General features: G+C 38.2%; 1 protein-coding gene across 1 annotated transcript in view; it reads right to left on the bottom strand.

Moving 5' to 3' along the window:
* LOC111145837 (sushi, von Willebrand factor type A, EGF and pentraxin domain containing 1) overlaps positions 1–25,802 on the bottom strand; it is a 209,004-nt gene that overhangs the window by 182,262 nt on the left and 940 nt on the right. Inside the window, exon 2 of the mRNA XM_022501101.1 lies at positions 690–945. Coding sequence (XP_022356809.1) covers positions 690–945 — 256 coding nt within the window. The remainder of the gene's footprint in view (positions 1–689; positions 946–25,802) is intronic.

Genomic DNA, 25,802 nt, shown 5'->3' on the forward strand with positions numbered 1-25,802 from the left:
AGGCTGGATTTCCTGTCATTCCTTCCCAATTTTACTTTCCCGGGGGACTTACCAAGACACATGCCCGTATGACGCCTGGAAGTCCATCTAACCTACACCACACAACTAAACATCCTTACAAATGGTGTAGAGCAAACTCTAATGGATGGGTTTACTGACTTCATTCCTTGTTGGGGTAATGCTCTTCAACATATGCGTAAGCACACGAGTCTTCAGACCACCAGGTCAAGAAGTACGTGTTAAGTATTTATTGTCCCTTTATCTTCATGTGTATTTCTGGAAACACTCTGGTGAGATTCACTAGGTCTGTCTCTGCATGTTTACTTCATTCTTCCAGATGACTATAAATAGATCTAAGTAAAGGCTTCCCGCTCTGTGTGTGGCCTCAAAACACACCTAAATTCATTCCATTGATTCTAACGGTTCCAGGTGGGAGCGTATGGACAGTCTAGTGAAAACCATCGCTGCTGTTACAAAACAAATAAAGCAAAACAAACACTCTTGTTGCGAGTCAGACTGTCATGTCTATTTATGAAGTTCAGCGCGTCTCCCAACACACCAAGGACACACGGGCGCCATGCTCAGGGAAGACTTTACAGGGTTTGCTGTTACCCACCAACAAGCTTCAAGCAGGAGGAGAGAAGGACCCCATTAAAATGCATCACGTCATGCCACTGGGTTTGCCTCACCTTCGTGCAATGCCCGGCGAGCTAAAGCCTCAAATTCTTCAAAACTGTGGAGCAGGTAGCAGTGCTCCTCCTTTGGGGTGGAAGCCATGTCATTCAGTTCTCGAATGTTCCCTTGCCATATGCCAAACGTGAAGATCTCCACTCCAAAATCTCGCAGAGATGCTGCAACTGGCCTGGGATCTCCCCCATTGGAATATCCGTCGGTAATGAGGAATATCACTTTTGTTGAGTTTTCTCTAGAGTGACGAAGAATTTGCTGTAATGAAATAAAGGAAGTTAGTATAAGTCTGCATTGTGTCGGCCTACTATGTGCTTCCCCTCTTATATAGAACAGCGTTTGTGAAGATCATTAGCATGTCACGAGAGTGAGAACAAACCCTGATCAATGAGAGTAAAACAGAAACAGGCACAGACCAGCGCCTACGATGACCTTCTCACAGACCCACAAAAAACCCTAAAAGCACTTAAAATGTATCACTGTCATCAGCGGCGGCGTCCTCATCCCCTTTGCGCACCTTGTTAACGAAGAGCAGCAAATGCTTATGGAATGAATTTTTATTCATATTATTATCACTTATTGTTACGTTATTTTTATGAATTTTCAGGCTCTCGACAAATGAGCCAAATGTGAGTCCTAGGTATCTCTTTCCAAGTTCACCCAGCTAGTTGCCCATCTCCCGACTTAGCTGAACCACCTCATGATCATATATCAAAAGTCTAATCAGAAGAAAATTTAACAGAAAATGACTTTTCCAGAGTTGATAATGGCCAACCTACTTCCCATGTTTGTTTTTCCACTGCTCCTCCAAAACTCCTCCAGAATTCACTCAATTCTTCATCTTTTGGGGACCACCCGGTATCAGCAAAAAACCAGCTGATTTTGATGCTGTCCTATCTTTCTGAGAAAATACAGATTTATTCAATCTGACACTTGGGCTTTACTATTTTAGGATAAGTGAGTTATGCTTTGTAATCTGCTATCCCTCCTCTATAGACAGAAGGGGGAAATGAAACCTTTTTATTAAAGGTATCTATTTATCGTCACATCATGATGCTTTATATCATACACTGCAAAAAGCACAAGGAGTCCAGTGGGGAATCTGGTATCGTAATGGAATTTGCTGTTGCTGCTTTCCATCAGAAATGGGTTGGAAAGGTGAAGAAATGCCAGGGTATATTTTCTGACAAGTTCTTAGAAAGAATTCAGTATATTCAGAAGGTAGTTAGGAAGAACGACAAGTATATCCTCTGTTTTGTTAAAATTAAAAGGAGATGATGAGATTTAAAAAAATAAAATAAAATTCATTTAAGGAGCGGACGCAGTTAAAAGCTCCAGATTCTCTCAGATTATATGATCCATGTCTTCATTAGTAGAGAATTCAGAGTGACTGACTCTAATAACTCTTACCAAACTTTATTACTGTTCGTGAGCTAATTAGATAAAGCCGCTAAACCTGAATTTAAAGACAATTAAAGGAAACTAAAAATGACTCTGGAAAACCAGCAATTTGAGAAGTATTCAAACACTTCACCTCCCGCTCTCAAAAGCCTACTACCACTAAGGGCCAAAGAGAATCAGAAACCAGCCTGAAGGAGCTCCTTCTGGCCAAATAAATGATAATCTGAGTGTCAAGAACAATAACAATTGAAGGGAATTTCAATGCATCCTACATATCTACCTTTTATCATATGCATTTACATTGAAATGTGTATGAACATTTATATTTTCAATTAGTACATACCCCAGGTGAAAAGCCCTATCGATAAATAATTGGAAAGGACAGAGATACACACACACACACACACACACACACACACACACACACACACACACGATTTTTTCATTCAGGACCACCTCTGGGGGGGAATCCAATCATCCGTGATGGGCGGCATGAAGTGAGGTATTAGTTTGTCTTTAGAGATATACTTCAGGCTTCGAAGGGTAGCACCTAGTTCTCGCACTCCAAGATGAGGCAACTTGTGTTTACACTGGCCTTGCTCTTTACCACGTGATAAACTCTCTCTTTCTGGGTTGTTCCACTCTGAATCACAACCTAACCTCCACAGACACTCCCATAGGATTTTGCTCCTTTCGATTACCCTCTCTTCCACAAGACCGTGGAAGGAAACTCTACGCAAGACACTAAGAAAGGAAGAATTTGGATGGAAGTAGAAGGAAGGAAAAAAGCAAACTGACTTTTTCAGCGTGGTATTCTGGACTTGTCTGGCACAGAGTATGCATTCATAAATATTTATTTGATAAATGAATTAATGACGGAGTGAGTGGACAAATTCTAGGATACTCTGAAGACAGTTAGTTGAAAAAGAGTTGGTCTTGAGGGAGCAGCAGGAATGTACAGAATATCTGTGTGTGCACACGTATTTTATTTTGTATAGTTTGGTATAAAAAAAGACGAGGGTTTCTTCTTGTGTGTTTACTGTCCTACTGCACAAATACTATTTTATAATATTAATTGTAGCTCACATCAATGATATTCCTTAACATTCAGGTTAGGATTTAGGGATTTTGCGGAGCTTTCTTGCTGTACTACTCATTCCGTGCAAAGCACATTAAGCTAGGATTCCATTTTTCTTCTCTTCTTGCAGGGAATTGGTAAGTGTTTACCGGAACCATTATATCTGTTGGCAAGACAATATATTAAGCTTAAAATAGTCAGAAGAATAGCAGGACTACTAGTCCAAGCGAAGAATTACACAAGATCTGGGTTTGGAATGCACTCTAAAAGACAGAGGAGGAGTGGATGATTTACTGAAAATATTTTACCCCCTTCCCCCAATCTTTGTGCTTCATCATACTTGAATTAAAACATAATTCAATAAAAACATTTTCATCCCACAGATCTAAGAAGTAAATAGATCTGTGGTAATGTTTGTGGAATGTGGTAGAGGCCTGGCACTTGACTCTCCTTTCAGGGTTCCTGAAATAGTTTACATCATCTGCTACCCTTGTAAGGTATTGTGAGAAATAGAACCTTCTGGTCCAGAATATTGGATGAGGCAAACCTTCTGCTGCCTAAGAAAAACAGGCAACGTGGACATCGTAAGGCAAAAGGTTATCACCATCTGTATTGTATCAAGCCTCTGATTAGCTGGTATAAATATCTGGCAGGGAAGTAAGCGCCCCTTGTCCAGCAAAAGTCACTAGAATGATAAAAATGCAGGGTTGTGTAACATTGTTCTAACACCCGAGATCCATCACCATTACACAAGACTGCAACCCCACCCCTACCCCCAAGTCAGGCCACAAGGGAACTGCTTTGAAAAATGTTCTTGAAAGGAGAAGAGAAGTCACAACAAATCTGGCGTGGGGACTATATTTGCCCTGGGGCTCCATTAATTAAAATACGTGTAGAAAGACTACTATCTATCCGCGGCACAACCCTGTGGTTATCTGCCACGGCTCCACGTGCCTAAAGATACTAACTGGAGAAGCTCCTAAGTCATCCTTGAAAGAAGTTGTTTGTTTAAGTTAATATCTACTGTGACTATTATCAGAGCCCCTCTCCTCCAGGGGGCCAGAAATGAGTAAATATTTTCAGTGTTTCAACTTGTTTTCCACACGTATTTTTTTCCTTGTTAAGAAATGTTAAGTACAAACAAGACACCAGAAGCTACTTGTAATACTTCCCTTATCCTTCAAATTCTAAGATTTCACCAAGCTGCATCTGTTATTCAGTTAATATTTTTAATTTGAGTACTCAAATGTTCTTCAGTTGAAGCAATGTTTACGGTTCTGTACTTTCTGGGGGAAAGAAGTTCTTTGTCTATTGGTTCATCATTTTCTGGATTTCGAATATTCTCTCCTTTTTCTTCATGTTTATCTCATCTTCCTTCCTTCTGAGTTTGGTGGAAATGTCTGAAGCTTTTCTTCCCTATTCCCTCCCCCACTCCCCCTACCCCCCAACTCCCCCTACCACCCCCCCCCCCCCCCCCCCCCCCCCACCCCCCCCACCCCGCCCTTGGAGCCACCCCCAACCCCGGTTTGCAGTTTATGTACTCTTGAGTCTCTTCCTTTGTGCTTCTAATTAAGAGTTAATCCTGGCACTGCATTTTATTTTTCTTGTGACAATACTTCTTTTTCTGGCACATGGTTTGTTCCCATGTTGGTCTATTGTTTATCCCCTTGTGTCTCATCCTCATTTCACTGTTTTACTTACTTACAGGCATGGGACAAACGCTTTCTAGGATTTCTTTCTATTTTTCAAAGTGAATTCTTGTACTTTATCTGTAGCTTACATTCTAGCTTTATTTTACTTGGCAGAAGCTTTTCAAAGAAGCCGCTGGATAGAGGGGTTCTATAGGAGAGTGCAAGGCAGGACAGATAGATCCTCATCCCAGGAGAAAAAATTACCGAAATCCAAGAACAGGCCCATCAGAATACTCTTATCAACCCAAGATCTGCAAAAACAACTTGAAGATTTAGAAGAACACACAACTTAATATCAAGATAGGAAGAAAATAAGCACAGTGCAATGGTGTTTGCATCACAAGGACTTAGAAAGTCACAGCCTCTATGAGGACAAGAACAGAAAGCCATAGAGAGAGAACAGGCTAAGAAGAAAACGGACAAGTGTAGGTACAGAGGGATTTTATAAAAAAATTATGAAGGAAACCCAAAATACAAGGAAAGACTTAGAAATCCACATTGGTGGTAGCGAGATAAAATGTCAGAAATTCGAACAGTTTAGTACAAACTTTAGCATACAAAGCTGCTGACTTGTCTCACTTATAACCATAGAAATACAATTCCAAATAAATGCTTCCAAATAAAATTCAAATAATAGTCAAATAATCTTTGTCCTTTGTTTAATAAGGCTTATTACTCAAAGGCAAAAATTGGTTAAAATCAGTAAACCTCTTGTTGTAATACAACACAATAATTGTCCCAAATAAAACAATAATCTAAGCTGCTAAAAATTATTTAATAAAATTAATTTCTGCCTATTTTAATTAATAAAAAATTAAGAATAAGATGCCTTATTAATATAACAGATTGTCTATCTCAAAGCAACAATGTAAATCATGCTTAATTGTGAAAAACTTGCAAATTTCTGATATAGATGGGAAGTGAATCCGCAATTCTAAATATTTTCACTATTATTTTAAAATCCTTTGGAAATTTCCAGCCAAGGCAACAAGACACAAAACCAAAATAAATATTACACTTCTTAAAGTTTCTGCCCCTTCTCAAACAATCAATATTAGAAAATAAGGAACTGGAAAATGCATTCATCAAGGCTACCAAATAAAGTATTGAGGTCTTTATAAAAATCTTTTACTCATTTCTAAGGAAAAATAGAGAAAAATAACAGAAATATAGATGAGTGTTTTGACCTAAGAAAATAAAGACCAAAAAAAAAAAAAAATTCTACTTGTCAGAAAAATGGGAAAAACATTTAATTTCACTAAATCAGAATAATGTGAGTTAAGTAACAGTAATACTATTTTTTTCACTTCCCAAATAGCCAAAGATCTTTTTAATTAAAATTTTATAAAATTTATGAGGAAACAGCCATTTCTACTGGGGATGCCACATGGACTCGTAACATTTGGGGCACAGTGTGACAAAGTGACAAGTCTTAAAAATTTCACACGATTTGAACTAAAACTCTTCATCTAAAATTATCTTCAGGAAATAACCATGGATACACAGGGGAAAAAATTAAAAAGATGTGTATCCCAGAATAATCTGCAATATAAAGAAATGGAAACAGTATAAAATTCAAATAGGTACTCTTTAAGGAAATTACAGGGCAATCATGAAATATCATTAAAATAATACTATTGCATAATAATACATTTTTAAAGTAGGTAACCCAATATGATGATTTTATTACATTAGTGTGCATGTATGTGTGCCTGGACTGCATGTGTGGACATGTATGTATTTGTATGGCTGACAGTATACACATCAAAATGTTGACTATCTCCTGGTTGTATTTAGGGAGTTATATTGACTTCTATTTTGTAGTTTCGTATCATTTCTAAATTTTTACTTTCTCCTCTCTATTCTTCCCCTGAGAAATGTCATATGAACTCGGAACTTGGGATTCTTACCTATAGATAATGACTCCTAAATCTACATCAAGTCAAACTCTTTAACTCGCAAGGTGAAGTCCCATTGGTCCAGTGGACCTTTCTGCCTCAATGTTCCACAGAAATCTCAAACTCAACATGTCCTCTCCATGCACAAAGAAGGGTTCCTTTCTCCTTTATTCAAGATACATCAAATGTAGCACCATCATCTATCCCACTGTACAAGTCTGCATGTAGGAGCGATTAGGATGCCTCCTTTCTGATCTATCATCTACAGTCATCCATCCACATCTACACCCTTCACTTCCGAATTATCTACCTACCTTGAAATCCTATTATTCTAGCCTCAGTTCAGGTACTTCTGTCTGGATTATTGAAAAGCAAGAGTTACTTTAAGGTCTCCGGGTGAAGTTGCTCTTCTTTGAATTCATTTTCCGACCTCCCCTTAAGGCTATTTTTCTGAAATACTAATCCATTCATGTTTTAAAGCTTCCATTATTTTCCCTCTATCTATAAAGTGTAAATTTCTTTACATGTCCTTAGACTAATCAGTCCTATACTTCCAGCCACATCCCCACCACACCCCATCTCCTGCCTACTTCCCCAAACTACCTCTCATACTATGTTCTCATCACAGGGATCTATTGGAAGGTTTTGGAGCATACCATTCTTTCCTTATGTTTGCTATACCTGGAAGTTCTTAAATCTTTCCCATCTCCTAACATGTTTACCTCTACTTTTAATAACCTTTCAAAATCCAGATTAAAGTTCACCTTCTCTTTGAAATTCTCCCAAATTCTTCTGCTGTGCATATTAAATCCAATTCAATGTTCCCTCAACATTCCATTACACTTACCCCATCATAATTATAGTTAATTTATCTGGCTATATCCCCAAGCTAAACACAAGATACTCTAAGGCAAGAATTAACTATTTTATTTTCACCCAACTGATGATCAAAAAATTACTATGAAACAAGAGGATGAAAGAGTCAATAAACATATGCCTTAATATTCAACATGCAGAATAAGTTCTAAGCCAAACACTGTTGTTACAGTAAATCCTTTTCTGCAATTGTGAAATGAAAACTCTTATAAATACTACATTTAAACTTATTTCACCAAATCCAAATGGAGCCTCTATTTTATATGAGGTACTATGCTAGGGTTTTTACTTATGCTATTTGATGATACAACAGAACCATTAACTAAAAACAAATAAGCCAAAGCTAAAATAATGACTGAAGTCTATCTGGGAAGAATATTCTACAGTAACTAAGTTTTCCTGTTTATATTATAATACAAAATAAATCATATTTAGGTATCTAATATGTCTCATTTATTTTAAGTATTTACTGAGCCTTCACAGACTGAAATTCTAGTATTAAAAAAAAAAAAAAATCTTGGCTCGAATAACATTTAGGCTATTTGTTATAGTCTAGCTAAATCACAGAAGAACCAGAGGGTCAAAAAAGAACTTAATCTCAGATTTATGGTCACAGAGTTTTTCCACCCACATACATGCTTTTGTTATTAAACATGGACACAAATCACTTTCAAATGGACCCATAGGGACAGTACATCAAATTGGGAAATGGTGTGCACAGGAGTTGATGGGTAGTAGATTAACTTCAGACTGTAAAAAACAACAGAATAAATAGGCAAAAGAATAAACAAACTTCTAATAACGCTGAATTCCACTACTCATTCGATAGACACACAAGAAATAAAGAAAATCTGGATAGCATAAAGACATCAGAATCTGAATACAAATGAAAAAGGTCTAAATGACATACCATTTTTAAGTGAATTGATAATTTGCTACAAGATAGCAAAATCATATTCAACTTGACTGTCAGTTTTGTTATGAATAAATGTATAAGGTGATTTCAGTTGACAGGTTAAATGCCTGTGCAATATGACCAAGTGAGAGCACTTACAGTCAAAGATGTGATGGAACTTTTTCATGTGCCTCACATTAGGAGGGTAAAGAAAAAAGTAAGATGATCTCAAATGATGTTTGGACATCGGTTTATGATTTTACAAATGACTGAGGCGAAAATACAGCAGCACTTACTTAATAACACAGTTATCATACACCAATGGGCAAAATCATGTTTGAAACAGTCTCACTAAACTCAGGAAGAAGACAAAAATGCCCCATCACCTCTATGTGCGAAGTCTAGCTAATCTAATGAGGCAAGGGAGAGATCAAAGTGTAACAAAAAAATTATTCATATTTCCAAAAAAGAATCAAATTGAAAGGAAATATTGGGAGATGTTGAGAGTGATGCACCAGAATATTTTAATTGCAAAATTTTGTAGTAAAAGCTGACCAGTAATACTTAAAAATTTAACTGTGGTAGATCTACATGACAAAATATACTTGAAAGGTAATTTTAGGAGAATTTTATAGTATGGGAAAATTTTCATTAAAATAAAACAATTAAATTAAAAATTATAGACCGCAACTTTACTACAGATCTACATATAATTATATATGTATTTACACATATACATAACAAGAGTCTGAGACAAAACTATAATAGTTATTATATTTTCCTATTTTATCTAAAACTAATTAATGGGTGTATTACTTCCATAATAAGGAAAAGAAGCAAAATTTTAGAGAAATACTTGTAAATGGAAATTAGTAAAGGGTTACCCTCAAAGGTATTTTCACAGTTTCAAGATAAAAATTTTTTTAGGAAAGATGTTTTTTTTTTTTGTTTGTTTGTTTTTTTCTTTTTTTAAAGATTTTATTTATTTATTTGACAGAGAGAAATCACAAGTAAGCAGAGAGGCAGGCAGAGAGAGAGGAGGAAGCAGGCTCCCCGCTGAGCAGAAAGCCCGACGCGGGGCTTGAACCCAGGACCTGGGATCATGACCTGAGCCGAAGGCAGCGGCTTAACCCACTGAGCCACCCAGGTGCCCCAAGGAAAGATGTTTTAAACATACTTCATTGCCAATAAAAATTGGATATCCACTTTATTAGCTTAAACAAAGTGGGAAATTTATTGGAAATATACAGGAATATCTCTCCAAACCCAAGAGCAAAGAGAAGAACTGAGCCTCAAAAGGGACTGGAACCAGGGGGCGCCTGAGTGGCACAGCTGGTTAGTCATCCAACTCTTGGTTTCAGCTCATGTCAGGTTGTGATCTTGAACGTACAAGATGGAGACCCTGGTGGGGCTCAGTGCTCAGCATGGAGTCTGCGTGAGATCCTCTCTCCCTCCGCCCCTCCCACTCATAGGCTCTCTCTCTAAAATAATACAGTTTAAAAAAAAAAAAAAAAAAAAAAAAGAGGGACTGGAACCAGGAACAACCAAGCTGCAGGAACCAATGGCTACTCCCTCTGATCTTCCATCCGTCTGGTTCCTTCTGGAGCCATGCTGTTTCTTGTCTCAGTTTCTACCAACACATCTTGGTTCACTCCTTATACTGTTGGGATGCCTCTGGTTCTCTGTGCATAGTCTTAACTTTATATTGCCCACCTACTGGCAGGAAAAAAAAATCTACTCCCTCGGGTCATTTTTGTGTCCTACTCCAAATTCCCAAGAGAAAGAATATAAATGATCCACTTCAACCTCTAAATTGCCACTCTCGATCCAAACAGAAAGGGACAGCCTCTCTAGGTGGGCAAAGGACTGAGGATGGATGTGGTTCTCTGTGAAAATGATTGTTGACTGACATAGACTGTAGAAGAAACGAGCTACAAAGAAAGGAAAGAATTGAATGCTACGCTTGGACTTATCCAGTAGAAAAACAGTTTTGAAAATTTATCAGAGCAAACTGTCCTTCCAGAAAAACATCAAATGCCAGGAAACAGTGTAGATTTTGGGGAGAATTCAATCGTAAAATTTTTCCTCAGAAAGTAGAAAAATCTTACAATTCAAAACTGTCAGGGAAGAAATGATGTCTTCTTACTAGGTATATTATAGTATCTATGAAAGAAAAATTTATCAGGAGCTTAGATAATATAAAGGACACAGATAATCTAACCATTATACTGCAAATATTTGGGCTTCAGGAACCTAGCTTTTCAAAAAAGCCAGACAAATGTACGGACACACGGAAAGTCAAAGGGGGTGGAGGTTGAGAGGAGATTTTAAGTTCATGAACCTACTGTGTATTTTGTTTTTTATAGTTATCCTAAATTTATCAAAAAACACATTTAATTGTGTATTTATTAGCGTTCCAAATAAATGACACTTTGTTTTGTTTTTCTTTTTATGTTTGTTTTGTTTTCTATTTTGGCTTGTATAAATGACATCAATTACCATTCTAGAGCAGAAGATTCTGTGCTTCATATATTAAAATAAAAAACCCTGAAATTAAACCCCAAATGATCTGACTTTAAAAAATTAGAAAACTTATTATATGTAAAAAGTTAAATCATCCATCAGTGACTCTAACAATATTTACATATGTAATCATTCAAAAATGTTGGCTTTTAAAATTGCTTTGAGAATAATATAGTCTGGCGGATTAACTAATACTTATAATTTAATTACATGCTTACCCTTACAGTGTCAGTGTTCCCTAAATATGCACTGGATACATAAAGAAATCTAGTTCATTACCTAAGGTATTTAAAGAAAGACTTTTCCAACCATTGGTGATTATGGAGCTAATTGCTAAAGCAAGGATTCTTTTTACCTGAAGAAACTATTAGAAGAGTCATAAGGAGATTTTGTTTTTCTTTTGTGAAATGGGATGGTGCATGGAAAAAAAAAAGGAATATTATAATGCATGGGAACATTGTGTATCCCAGATTTAAGATAAACTGAATTTAGCTGGAAGACCAAGTTTTGTATGGAGATTTGGCATATAAATTTATAAACCTAAGTTTAGGCTATACAATAATTTGAAAGAAGGACTAGATGTACCTAGGACGAGGAAAATTACTTCTGTTGAGTCATGTCTGTACTTCAATCAAGAGTGTGAGGTTGAGGACCTATTATGGATTAGAGAAACCTAAGAATATAGAAATGGGAAGAGGCCAGGGGTAGAGGTGCTGCAAACCATGGCCTAGGGACCTTGGTCTCTGCAATGGCTGGTAGTTGTAGCTGTGAAGGCACATGAGGTGGGAGATGCAAGCCAATGAAAGTATATTGTACAAAAGAGGCATATAAGAGCGCTGGGCTGCATGGGGGTCCAGGGGGTGGGAGAAAAGGGCGACCACTTGGGACTAGCAGGGGTTTATAGAGTGTCCATTCAAATGACAGTCTCCAAATGTTCACTCCTCCTGGTCCCGCATGTGCTCCAGGAGACCTCCTGCTTGGTCATCCACAGACCGAGTCCCCATCACAGCTGCCCTTTCTGCCTCACGTTTTGCAATGAACTTCAGTGATGGGTATGTACCAGAGGACCCCGCACCTAGCAGATCTTCAACAACAGAACAGGGGGTAGTCCTCCCCAGTGGTTAAGGATTTAGACCCCGGCTCAGACGGCCCACGTGGGGATTTCAGTACCTTGACTTACCAGCAGCATAACTTTGGGTCAAGTCACTTATGTCCTCTGTGTCTCGGTTTCCTCCTCTGTACTTATGGGATAATAATACTAACCACCTGGGGGAGAGTTTGCTGTTGGGAGGATTTAATGAATTCATATGGGGAAAAGGGCTTAGAGTAGTCCCTGACGAGCAGTAATTACTCATCACCATTACCATGATTAGTAAAAGAAATTGCTAGCGTGTTGCTGGAATTATGTCTGTCAAGCAGATAAACCAGACAATGGAGCCAACATTTTGTTCAAAGCTGTGAATGAAAACAAATAATCCTATTTGTGGAGACTGAGAAGATAGGTCAGGGGGTCTGGGAAAATTACGACTCTCTAGTCAATGACCATACGATCCCACCAGAGCCAGGAAGGAGGGGATAATGCCCTGGGCAGAGGAACAGAAAAAGAGCTTGACCTTTGCTATTATGAGAATGACACTGAAAAGGGCAGTGTGGACAGTGTTACGGAGAGGGGATGCGAGTTCACAGTTTGGATGCCTGCAGATGCCCTTCCGAGCTCAGTGCATGGAGTTCTCCACAGAGGTGTTGTGGGGTTGGCCCCCTTGACCAGATTTAGGGGGAAAAAGGTAGGGAGTCACACCTGCCTGAGAGTCTACTCACTGTGGATTGCTCCCTTGGGAAAGTGATCTGAAGAGTGAATTGGCTAAAATTATTAAAATCCGTCATTTGAGAAGTCAAGCGTCCCCTCAATAGTCCTTTGAGAAGATGTCATAACCATCCTCGTTCTAGTTTGAAATCAGAGAAGCACCATATTCTCCTTGATACACTAAAATTCAAAATGCTAAATAGCCAAAGATATGTCTTTTCTAGAACTCCAAAGTTATAATGAATATCATTTTCTACCCCGGGGCATATATAAAATCCAATAAGATATGATCTCTGTCGTCATCAAATGGAGGGGAGACAGGCATCACCTCCACAACAGGTGCTCTGATGGAATTACATCCCTTGTTTCCCTATCATTTCCTTATTTAACCAGCTACATCCCTACAATATTTCTCCACATTTTGGAAACATGTTAAATAGGTGATTAGCGATTACTCGGCAAACCCCTGCAAAGTTCTCTGTTGCTAGGCCTTCGACAACCTCTGCCTACTAAATTGATAGTAGGTCTTATTCCTTAAAACAGTAGGAGATAACAGAAATTTTGAAAGAGCAGAAAGTGAAACAAAATAAAGAAAAAGCCACTGGTGCTTTCTGGGTCTGTAGACCAGCAGATGCTGGCCCATGTGTGTTCTTTAGAGAATTCCTCCCCTTTCCTCAGATCCCACTTTCTAGGAGTCTACATAACTTCTGACTACTGGAGTTGTCTTGCTTCGTGGGCAACCAAGTCACTTAATTCAGCTCCTTTCTGTGGTTCTCCTCCATCCATGGAAAAGTCACACCTCTTCACTTTATAATGTGCCTATAGGGCAGGCCATTCCTGAGGCCCCTTCTTTCCTGCAACAGCAGAGCCTGTCCATATGTCCCTGTTGTCACATCCCACACTTCCAACCACCAGCATCTGTATCTCTTCATCGGAGGGCTTGCTTTGGTGCCTAGAGACCACTTTGCCCACTTGCAGGGGAGGTGACAGTGACAGAGAATCGGTGCCCTCCATGGGACCCCTCCCAACAGTGACAGATGAGAGCAGGTCTAGAAATGCCACAGATCCCTCTCAGTTGTGGTCATTCTAAAGCTTAAAATCTATACTGGCCACACGGTGAGGCTCAGCACTAGTTATCTTTTCTGTTGTTGGTTCCTTTCCCTGTCTCGCATCCTCAAAGTAGACTAGGATCATCGCCCAAAGAAGCAAATTGCTCCTGAATCCTCATCTCAGGTTCTGCTGCTGCTGAATCCAAAACGGAGACACTGGCCATGTCTCTGGCTTGCTTCTTCTCCATGAAATAGGCAGAGAGACAAATGAAAGCTTCTGCCCAAGTAAATTTCCAACCAGTATATAAAAATGCTCATCTCTTTGCTGAGTTGCTCATAGGAAAGCACTATGTGAGGGACAGAGAGATCTGTTTTCAGTATGAACACTGCTCTCCTCCAGGATCCCAATGCCTGCTGTGCTTCTCTGTCTCTGTTTACCTCTTGCTCCCAAATTCTCTCCTGATAGAGACTAGAGTTGGGTACTGGGCAGGAGGTGAGGGGGAATTGATTTTGGGGGGTCTGTTCTGCAGGCTGTGAACTCTGAGCGAATGTATCAGTCCCAGTTACTGGTGGCTCTCTTCAAAATGTGGAATGATCAATGTTCTTTAGGGTAAGCCACGGATCCTGCCAAATCTGGGACAACAGTGAGTTCCACATAACATCCTGTTGCAGATGAGTATTTAAAATACAGATTTTTATTACTGACCAGATACAAAAAGCCTAAACTTTGGTGTCTTTTATTGCTAGAAGATTCCAACAATAACTGCCTGAAATCATTACTTCTGAAGCAACATTTAAAAGCCAAGTGTGCATATTTTGAAGGAAATCGTGACTAAAAAGAGAGCAATCTTGGCGAGAAAGAGTAATGTGAAAAACATAAACAAAACTTGCTTAATTTCTTTCAAAGTGAATTTCAGATTCATTTGGAAAGGTAAAGCCCGTAAAATAGGATTAAAATGACAAGGCTTGCAAATATGACTCAGCTGGTGTAGGTCAAAATGTGTGAGCCAAGTTGAAAGAAATGCCAGGATCAAAACACACCATCAAACAACACATCTGAATGTGCCTGAACATTCTCCATCAACAACAGCAGGCAAACAGACTCTCTTTTACTGCACAGGAGAAAAAAAAAAAAAAAAAAAAAAAAAAAAAAATTACAATAAAAAATGAAGCTTGAGAGTTAGAGAATTAATTGAGGAAAATGGGTCCTTTGAGGCAATCATTTCATTTACATGTGATAACATTAAAGGGTTAGCGTCCTTCTTCCTTGAGACATGTTCTTTGATGAGGATTACCAGCAAGAGTGAAAGACACTGACAGGGCAGTGGGTCAGCATCCCTCTTGGTGTGTGACAAGACAAAGGAGGGCCACATTCTCCTGACCTCTCAGCAAGGTGATGGAGTCCGTTTCATCCACCATCTGCAGCCTCAACACCCTGCTCTGCGTCACGTCATGGCCAGCTGTCCAGGCTCCTCTCTTCAGTGATTGACTAGCTTGCCAAGTAGTGGGGAAAAAAAACCAACAAACAAACAAACAAAAAAAAACCACTATTGTCTGTGTGCAGAGTTGTATGTGAGTCTGGATTCTCAAGGTCCAGTGTGGCACCAGGACAGAAGAGAAGGACAGCTGGAGTGAGTGACAGGATCCGAAAGGTCAGCGCCACTTTCAAACCAGTATGATTCTCCAGCCCTAAGAGACTCAATGCTACAGCATTCGGCATCTCTCTGATAAAGAAAAGACTAGAATTCTATCATTTCAATTTCTTGATAATAAGTGAAAGTATTATTTCATTTCTTTTTTAAAGATTTATTTATTTGGGGGGGGAGGGAGAGAGAGAATCTCAAGCCCACTTCCCACTGAGCAAAGAGCCCCACGCTGGGCTCAAGCTCAAGACCCTGAAATCATGACCTGAGCCAGAATCAAGAGTTGGACACCTAACTGACTGACCCACCCAGGTGCCCCTAAAATGTCATTTTATTTTTTAAATTCCCGTATTGGGGAATAGAACACAATATTCTCCTGAATATTTAAGACAAAAGCTGAAACATAAAAGGGGGCTCATATTTCAAATTCAGAACCCAATCACTTCTGGCTATGCCTTCAGATACCCTAAAGGTAGGTCTCCAATCACCTGTGCCCAGGTGGACAGGGATGTTTTACTTCCTACTATGCAGTGCGTGTTCACTATAAATACTTTTTCAAAGACAGTAGAAATGGATTACTTAAATAGGTAAATATACTACCTGTAGATAACTTCTGTTAAGATTTAAAAATTTTTCTTCACAGTTTTTTCTGAGTGTGTATATCTAATGAAATTGGACCTATGTTATATATACAGTTTTATATACTGATGGTGAACACCCACAGAAAGTTTCAGCTCATGTAATATGCTGATTTATTCTGTCATTAAATAGTTTTTTTTTAAGATTTTATTTATTTATTTGACAGAGAGAGATCACAAGCAGGCAGAGAGGCAGGCAGAGAGAGAGGAGGAAGCAGGTTCCCTGCCGAGCAGAAAGCCCAATAGGGGGCTCGATCCCAGGACTCTGAGATCATGACCTGAGCCGAAGGCAGCGGCTTAACCCACTGAGCCACCCAGGTGCCCCTGTCATTAAATAGTTTTTAAAAATATGATTTAAGGGGCACCTGGGTGGCTCAGTGGGTTAAGCCTCTGCCTTCGGCTCAGGTCATGATCTCAGGGTCCTGGGATCGAGCCCCGCATCGGGCTCTCTGCTCGGCGGGGAGCCTGCTTCCTCCTCTCACTGCCTGCCTCTCTGCCTACTTGTGATCTCTGTCTGTCAAATAAATAAATAAAATCTTTAAAAGATATATGATTTAATTGACTATAATACTTTCTGTGTAGATACTGTATTTTTTTAAATCATCTTGAGTTGTTGGAACTTGGTGGTTATTGCCTCTAGTTTCTGTGTGGAGTGTCAGCCACAAGTTACCCTCCTGGGGAAGAGGGTTACCCAGCCACTCCTTCTCCCCTTCTCTTCAGCCTTTGGCTGATGGGAAAGAGCGCTCTCGATTTTACAAAGGCAAGCTCCCATGTGCCCAGAACTGTCTATTTCTGGGGAGGGAAGTCCATTTAATTTCAAGATTCAGTATTAGGAAGCTGTGCACCAAAGTCATATTCTCCATGAGCAGGAGACAAGGCCGTGTGCAATTCTCCACCTGCCTTTTATGCTGAATTATAATTTAACTGATCTAGAACTCAGGAGAGGCGAAGGAAGGTACAATTTACTAAGCCCTCCCAAACCATAGCCAGATTGTTTCTAAAATTTTCCTACTCCAAGCAATGCTGGGATGAATATCCTTTTACAGAATCTTTGAGCATGTCTTAAGTTAGTATTTTACAAGAAATTCTTTGATTTGTAATTACTTCGTTTTCAGATTTTTTTTTTACAACTCTATAAACATACTGACAATTTATCATATTGCTCTGGAAACAAGATACCAAGTTTTTAAATATATAGATGTATTATGAATGTTCTACCTTGAAAGGAAGGGCTTGAAGACATAAGAAAGAAGGGGAAAGACCCGGGGGGAAGGTCTTCCTTGGCTGAGGGCAGAGACCTTGCTCTAATTCATGTAAGGAAGTATGGATGCACTTGAGTTTAGAGGCAGAGCTAATGAAAATTTGAAGAGGTTCATATCTGAAAAAAATAAAGTGTATGTATTTTAGCCACATACATGTATATACATTTAAAATACCATCTTTGAAATTTTGTAAAAAAAACCTACATTTTGGATTAGCATCCAATATAACCTAAAACCAGGTATGGCAGGATGGGCATTACACAATGAAGCCTATTAGGAGTGGTTCAGCAGGAATAAAGGAAATAGTGCATCCAATGTGTGTATCTCAAAATATATTTTGTTTACTCTAGCAGCAACTTACAACTAGAAAAATATCCAACTTGGATTCTATTTATTCAGTGAGTGAGTCAATTTACTAAGTAAACTTGCTTTACTTAGTAAATGATTCAATCACGGAGTAGGTCCTGCAAAGAACTTTCTTTAAAATGTTTTTCTCTACTAATATTGTAGGAAGTTTGTTTTTCCTTAATTTTGGATTCTGTCTATTCACATCTAGAAACAAGGTAGCTAGCACCACTGCAATGTATATAGTAATGAGAATCTGTCCTCAAGTGGATAGCTTTCATGATTTGTACAGCTCTGAAAGAAATATATGCTCTGAATTTGAAAAATCTTTACTTCTTAAGTCTTTACGCAAATAAAACAGCAACTGCTTGAATGACCTCATGAGGAGGACAGATAGCAAAGAAGATGCATACTTTAAGAATCTTTTTATGAAGATAGGTAAGTAAATACATCTACTAATGTGTTGCAGATTTTACCTTCTGACCACTGTCATTCATTTCAAGCAGAGCACTGTAACAACATCCAACATACACCGTCAGCTCTCGCCGAGTCCTCCCTATCCACAGCTGGCCTCCAAACCAGAGCAGGTTACTGTATATAAGCAGAGTCTATGCCAGAAATCCATTCTTCACATGGCCTGGGAGCTTTAGAGAACAGTCTCAAAAATCAGGGAAAGGCACACACAATACAGGACAGGAAATTCCGTGTAATGTAGAGGTCTCTTAACCAGACAGCTTACTCTAGAAAAGCCAAAGAAGCACCATGTTTCCTGAGAAACATTAACTTGGGTTTACTAAATTAATGATAAAAAATATTGATTTTTATTTTATAGTGTGCATTTCCGCCCCCCCCCCCATCACTTTCAGTTATAATATTTTATTTGGGAGCAGATGCCATATTATTTAGAAGCTTCTGGCTCCTGGGCAATGAACATAAGTAGTTTTTGTTGCCAAAATGTAAATGAATTACTCTGGAACTTTGATAGTTTTTATTAAAAGAAGTATAACCAAGCACAAGGGTGAAGAAGTTTCAGTTAGGGAAGGCCCAAGTCTTCCATCTTGAGCTGAGTCGGGCCAGTGCCATTTGAGGAAGAAATAAAGTGGGATTTCCAAAATGTCCCTGGTTAGACACAGGCTCTTCCTGAACACTGAAATGGCAAAGACTACTTATTACCTCCTCAGCATCCATCCTCTCCTCCCTCTTCAAGGATGGGCATGAGCCCAAGTTGTCCCAAATGAGATCTACATGGAAGTATTGTGTGGATAGCCACAGAGTCTCCTGAAAGAATGATGTGACTGTCTTTGCCCTGTCCTCCTCCCTGGGATCTGGCATAAGCCCCTGATGGTTAGAAGCTCCAACAGCCATCTTCGACCGCTGGGTCACTGGGGTGACCTGAAGATGGTGGAGCAGAGAACTGAAAGGAGAGACTCCAGACCCCTGAAGACATCACAGACCCACCCTGTTAGAATTTTCTAACAATTTTCTTTAAAAAAAAAAAAAAGATTTTATTTATTTATTTGTCAGGGAAAGAGAGAGAAAGAATGTGCACAAGCAGGGGGAGCAGCAGGTAGAGGGAGAAGCAGGCTCTCCACTGAGCAGGGAGCCCGATGTGGGAATCGATCTCAGGACCCCAGGATCGTGACCTGGGCCAAAGGCAGACCCATAACTGACTGAACCACCCAGGCGCCCCTCTAACAATTTTCAAAACAATTTGAGACACAAATAAATGTTTATTGTGTTTAAGCCAGTGATACTTTAGATTTTTCAATTACATCCAGCTAAACCTACTCCTAGATAATTCAGTGTTTAAAAAGGAAGCTCAGAAGATAAACTGGAAGGGATTATACCATTTCAGGCTCTGCCAACGATTGGTCTATATCAGACTACGGAATAGCAATCAGGACCATGAAAGGAAACTCCATGAGCCAGGTGGGAACTCTGATGAGTGGAGACAAATCACACCCAGAATTGCAATGTATTCCAATTTGTCAAGGGGAAGACAAAAAAGTTGGATTTTTTTTAAACTGCTATCTTCTGATTTTAAAGTATCTGCTAGTATTATAAAATATATTGCATGGGAGGGGTGGGATGAGAAAAAATAAAATATATTGTATATATGTAAACACACAAATGTGCACATACATACATATGTCCAATTGAAAAGTATCCACTGAATGAAAAGGCCTGAAAACTGTGGTTTATGTCTTCTGGGTTAGTGTTTGGCTTTATGTCTTAATATAACACTTCTATAGCTCTAGAAATGGAATCTTTTACTTCTCCTTAGCTTTTGATATAACTCAAGACCTGGAGGTAACATGGTCAAAGGTAGGTGAGGCTAAGAAGTGGCAGGCAGGGGAGAAAAAGACAAGATGACAAGTCAGAAGACTGGACTGACTCTGTCTGTGGCATTTACTTAGTTTTGTGACTAGCATTTAGTTACCTAACTTCTTCCAGAATCTGATGCTGTTCCTATAAAGCTCGAATCTTCAGAACAGATTCTGTAAAATCTTAATATGAAAGCATTGTAAAGTTATAAGTCTCTTTACAAATTAAAGGCATATCTGCTCAAGAATGGACACACTGAGTAATTCGGTGGCCACTATGAAGAGATATCCTCTCTGAGCACATTTATACCAGGACGACATGGCAAGAGGTAGGGGATGGGAGAGACTTTCTTATCCTTCAACCACAGAGGTGAAATAGGACAGAACAGCCCATCCTCTCTCTGTGTCTAGGCATTCAAGTCTTTGCCCAAGAGTTCTCATGATATGGTTCAACAAAACACAACATATTCCTGGCAGCCAACAATGATGACAGAAGCAGCAGGTGTACATCTGCTTATTATTCTTCTTATTATATTATCATTCTTATTATTCTACTTCATGCACTGAGGACTCATTCAATTCCTTCCTTCATTCGCATTTCTAAGGTTTGGCTGGGATAACAAAACCAGCTCCTATATAAGACCAAGGTAATAGGAGAATTGTTTAAAAGTTTAAGCAGCACAAAAGAGAGGCCTTTTCCAGAGGGGCATTTAGAAGCTTATCTTTTCAGTTTTGAAACAACTTAGCCTCTGCATCAGCGAGCAACTCTTGACATCTAAATCATGCTCTGAGTTTGCATCAGCTGAATCCACTGCAGATTGTATGACTCCCCCTCAACCTTTTCCTCTAGAAGGAAAGCTCAAACCTCCCTATTCTTCAGGATTTGGACCAGCAGAAAGCCTGCTGGAAAATGTGCAAAAGCTATTCTTGGTCTACTGTATGAAAACAAAATGGCTCTAACTTTATTCATCAGGGTTTTAATCTAGTGCCATCTCACACATCTCCAGATTTTATTAGAAAACTTAACAACAGATCCTTTCCTCCCATAAGGCTGAGAGAGCAGACTTGCCTCCTGGTAAAGGTGTGAATGTGTACTAGTGTGGACATATCACAACGATGCTCTTTCCCTAGAGCTAGGAAGATAGCTACTGCCCATCTCTTCTTAGTCTTCTGGCCATCTAAAGCTCGAATTTTTTTGTGAGACAGCACATTCCCCACCAGAGGATCATATTTCTGGAACTCTGGAACGTTGGAGAAAAGCAGAAATTTTTTCCAAAGGAAGCTTCATGCTGTTTGTTTAATAGATATTTAGTGAACGTGAAGTAGGAATGAGGGGCTCTGCTTTTATTACAAACTTGAAATGCTGAAGAGGTGGAGAGCCTTGCATTCACAGCATGACCAATCCAAAAGATGCAGTTTAGGGAAGGTAATTTATAAATACACGACAGAGAGAAAAATGAAGAAAAAAGGTCATTATGAAAAAGTCATTCCTTGGAAAGGAGAGTCTGAAGAGCTTTTTGTTTGTTTTGTAAAAGGTTTTCATGTGATTAAGTTCAAGGTGCTAAATCTTCCTCCCATTCATTGACGGTGTTTCTGCAAAGACCTGTGCTACCTGTAGATGCACTGCTTTAGTCCTTGCCCTCTTTGATGAGTGCTAGGGGGATAATGTCTAAAAAGAAAAGGCCTACACTGCCGTTTATCCATTGAAATAAAGTGTAATATACTGAAAGCTAACAGCAAATCTCATGCTGGTAAAGGAAATTCTACATCTTGGGATTTTTACATAAGAGGAGTCAGGTGTGTGGACTGTTAGGGGCAGCCATGGACTTGCAAGTATGTGTCTACGTTTATGTTATTGTGCCTTATGTGTTTGTCTGCCTGTGTTTATGTCTGTGTATGGTTGGGCGGACATTCAGTTTCAAGTGGAAAAGGTTTGAAAAGCTAATTTTTCTTGGGAAAGTCACTAACAACCTCAAAAATATCCCTGTGATATTCACTTTCCCAGCTCACAAACACAGTCCGTTCCAATAATACCATTCTGCACACATATGGGAATCTGATGAAGCGTCTCATTTCCCTGATAAAATGTATTAAGTTTCATATCCAAACCCGAACTACACAGCTTACAATTTTCAAACTAATTCTGCAATGAAACAGGCTTGTCTCATCCTCATACAGAAACCCATATTCAAACTTCCACTAATGTCATTTTTAAACATCACTCCTCTTCTGTTGATTTTCTCCCAATACCATATTTTAATTATACCTAACAATACTCATCAGCGGTTTGGAAAGTTACAGTAAAGATGCGTTAAGTTTCCAGGTTTCTGACCCTCTCCTGCACCTTCACATAATCCAAATGAGAAAAGAAAAATAAAATCAAAGGGAAGGTCAGTGAACACCAACTTTTGAGAAGTCTCGGCTTGTTAGATTACAAATGGATCCAGACTGGAGAACAGCACTGGGAACCTTGTTGGCAATTTCCCTTTCCAAGACAGGATGTAGTATTTGGAAGGAGAAGGCTGAAGACAGAGTAGGTCTTGAAGCGAGCAGTGTGTACTCGATTCATTACCCATTTAACTGTTTTGGATCAACGTACTCAAAGGCCCCAGGCAAACCTGGCCAATCCAAACAGAGGAGTGAGTATATGGCAAGTTTTTCCCTGATGCAGCAGGCTTCTTCTCAGATGGAGTGGGTGATGACATCAGGAAAAAGGCCAGCCCTAGGACTTCATGAGTACTTGGAGTGGGGGCCAACAGAGAACTGGATTTGCAAAACTGAACCCTGCCTATGAAACAATTCAGTAAAAGGAGAGCATCTTTAAGGAGTTACTTCATCTCCTAGAGGCAAAAGCTTTTCAAACTTCACAGGAAATGAAAAAAAGCATAAATGAAAAGAAAAATAAATTCAATCAGTTGATAAAATGATAGAGGTTATCACTATGAAGAAATTTAGAATGCAAGTAAAACACCGAGAAAAACAACTTTCTTCATACTTAGCAGTGGGAAGGTTAATACCATCAAGATGCAAAGAGCATTTGCAAATCAATAAGAAAAAGAACCACCCTCAAATAAAAAATGCATAATAACCCCCAAATATTTTAATGGCTATCCAAAAAAGCAGAGCTATATATGGCCAATAATATATGAAAAAAGTGTTCAGACTCACTAATAAGGAAATGCAATTCAAAATGGGACTCTTTCACATATAAAGTGGGACAAGGGGGTGGTGTTCAAATGATACTAAACCTGTGTTGGCTGCTTCCTAAGGACTGATCCAGGTACTTCACATAAGAGTACAATTTGGTATCATTTTTCTGCAGGACAACTTGGCACATGCCTTAAAAATTGGCAAACTCTTTGATGTATCAGTTGCTGCCACTCAGAAATTTGCATTAAGGAAACTATTAAAGATATGAACAAAACTTTAGTCACACAATATTGTTTTTAACGGCCTAAATATATAATAATAGGTATTCACATGGTAAAAATAAAGGCATATTCTATGACAGATACTATGTGACTATGAAAAATGAGAAAGTAAAAGTCTATTTCTTATTATGGAAAGAAGACTGAAAATATGGTGGAATAGAAAATCAACTTACAAAAGAGAATGTACAATATAATCTGTTTTGGGAAAACACTGCTTATGCATGAACAAAAAAAAAATACCTATTATTTAAAGAACTGAAAAAAGTCAAGAAAGGTGTGTATCACAATAGTACAGTGTATTTACAGGAAATTTGTCTGATTATTTCATTTTCTATAAACCATTTATTATCAGTAAAATAAAATGTATTTAAAAAGAAAAAAAAATGAACCAAAGAGACTTCAGCAAGAATCCAGATACAGAAGATATAGTCAGAAAATCAACAATGTTTCTGTAGAACAAGAATAATCATTTACAATTGAATTCAAAAAGGTGCTATTCACTGTAGCAATATTGAGTAGAATATAGTTTGGTCTAAATTTGGAACTGTATGCAGGACTTAATTATTAGAAATTTACAAGCTTATTGAATGATATAAAAAGAACTGGTTATATATGGACATACCATATTTTTGACTTGGAGGGAACTATTTTATAATAATAGTAATAATAATAATAATATAGGTAATCTACAACTTAATTCAATATTTTCTGTATTGAAATAAAAATTCTGGTTGCTTTCATTTGAAATACGTGAAAATGAATTAAAAATCCATAGTAAGTAATAAGTGCATAAGAATTGATTTCAAAGGGATAAGAAAAAAGGAGAATTTGCACTGCCAGATATTTAAATATATTGTAAAGTTATAGTAATTCAATCACTTTTGCAAAGCTAAATAATAATAAATAGATAAGACAAATTAACAGAAAGTCAGAAGATCAAATACACATAAGCATTTAGTGGATGATAAAAGTAGCATTCAATTACATTGAAAAAGGATGGATAGCTTTCAAGCAAATGATACTAAGACAACTTATTAACTACTTACTAAAAAATAAAACTGGGTATCTCTGCCATACCATACACTAAAATAAGTTCCAGACGGATTATACTGTTAAATGGAAAACCATTTCTCCAATTTGGGAAATGAAAAGGCCATTCTAGGAATGCAAGAAAATATGGGATCTTAAGGACAATGTTTAATAGATTTGAATATATAAAAAGTTACATCATCCATCTAACAACACTGCAATAAACAAAAGTAGAAGGTAGTGACCTGGAAAAACATTTGCAGCATATACAAATAGGAGGTACCACTGTTACTATATAAAGAGCTTTTACAAATCATTAAGAAAAAAAACTAACATGTACTGTCAGTGCAAAATGGACAAAAATTATGATCAGGTAATGATCAAAGGAAAAATACAAATGCCCAATAAATGTACTGGAAAATGTTCATCCTCAATAAAACTAAAAATGTGAATTTGCTGAGATGATACCTCCTCTATTCAACGATGAAATTGGCAAAGATATTTAAAATAATAGTACATGTTATTGGTGACCATATGGCAAATTTACTGCTGTGATACTCTGCTGGTGGGAATGTAAATTTACACAACCCTCTAGGAGAGAATTGGATAGTACGCATTGAGAAGCTTACAAGTGTTCATATTCTGAAGTCAGGAACCTTCCTAGGGAAGTAGTCAAAAGGGCATACAAATATTTGTGTTTACCACAACTTTGTTAACAAAAACCCTAAGTGTCCAATAATAGGTGACAAGTAAAATAAATGACAGTGTATGTATTCAATGGAATAGTATGCAGCTAATGTAGACTATAATAGACTAGTGTAGATCATTTTTGATTTAACAAATGAAAAATGCAGACTACAAAACAGCAAGACACCACTGTGGTAAAAAGTATGCACAAGCATACTGGGCGACTGTTCAACAACATATAAACAGTGGTTTTTTTTTTTTTTTTTTTTTTAAAGGGTGATGGGGTTATAATCCCCCCCCCTTTTCCTCCTTTCTGTTTCATTCATTCCATAAATATTGGCTTGCTGGTATGTGTCAGACATTTCTGTACGTTCCAAATTTTCTTCAACTGAATATGCATTACTTGGTTAATCAGAAAAAGTTAAATTACATAAAAGTCCATCCTCTATAATTGACTTCCTCTTCCAGATGCTAAAAATCCTATAAAGGTCTCAGAGTAAAAGTAAGATGCTTAGCATGCAGTGAAATGAGTATCAAAAAC

Source organism: Enhydra lutris, unplaced genomic scaffold, assembly GCF_002288905.1.
Source record: "Enhydra lutris kenyoni isolate GAN:26980312 unplaced genomic scaffold, ASM228890v2 scaffoldscaffold13, whole genome shotgun sequence".
NCBI classification, from domain to species: domain Eukaryota; kingdom Metazoa; phylum Chordata; class Mammalia; order Carnivora; family Mustelidae; genus Enhydra; species Enhydra lutris.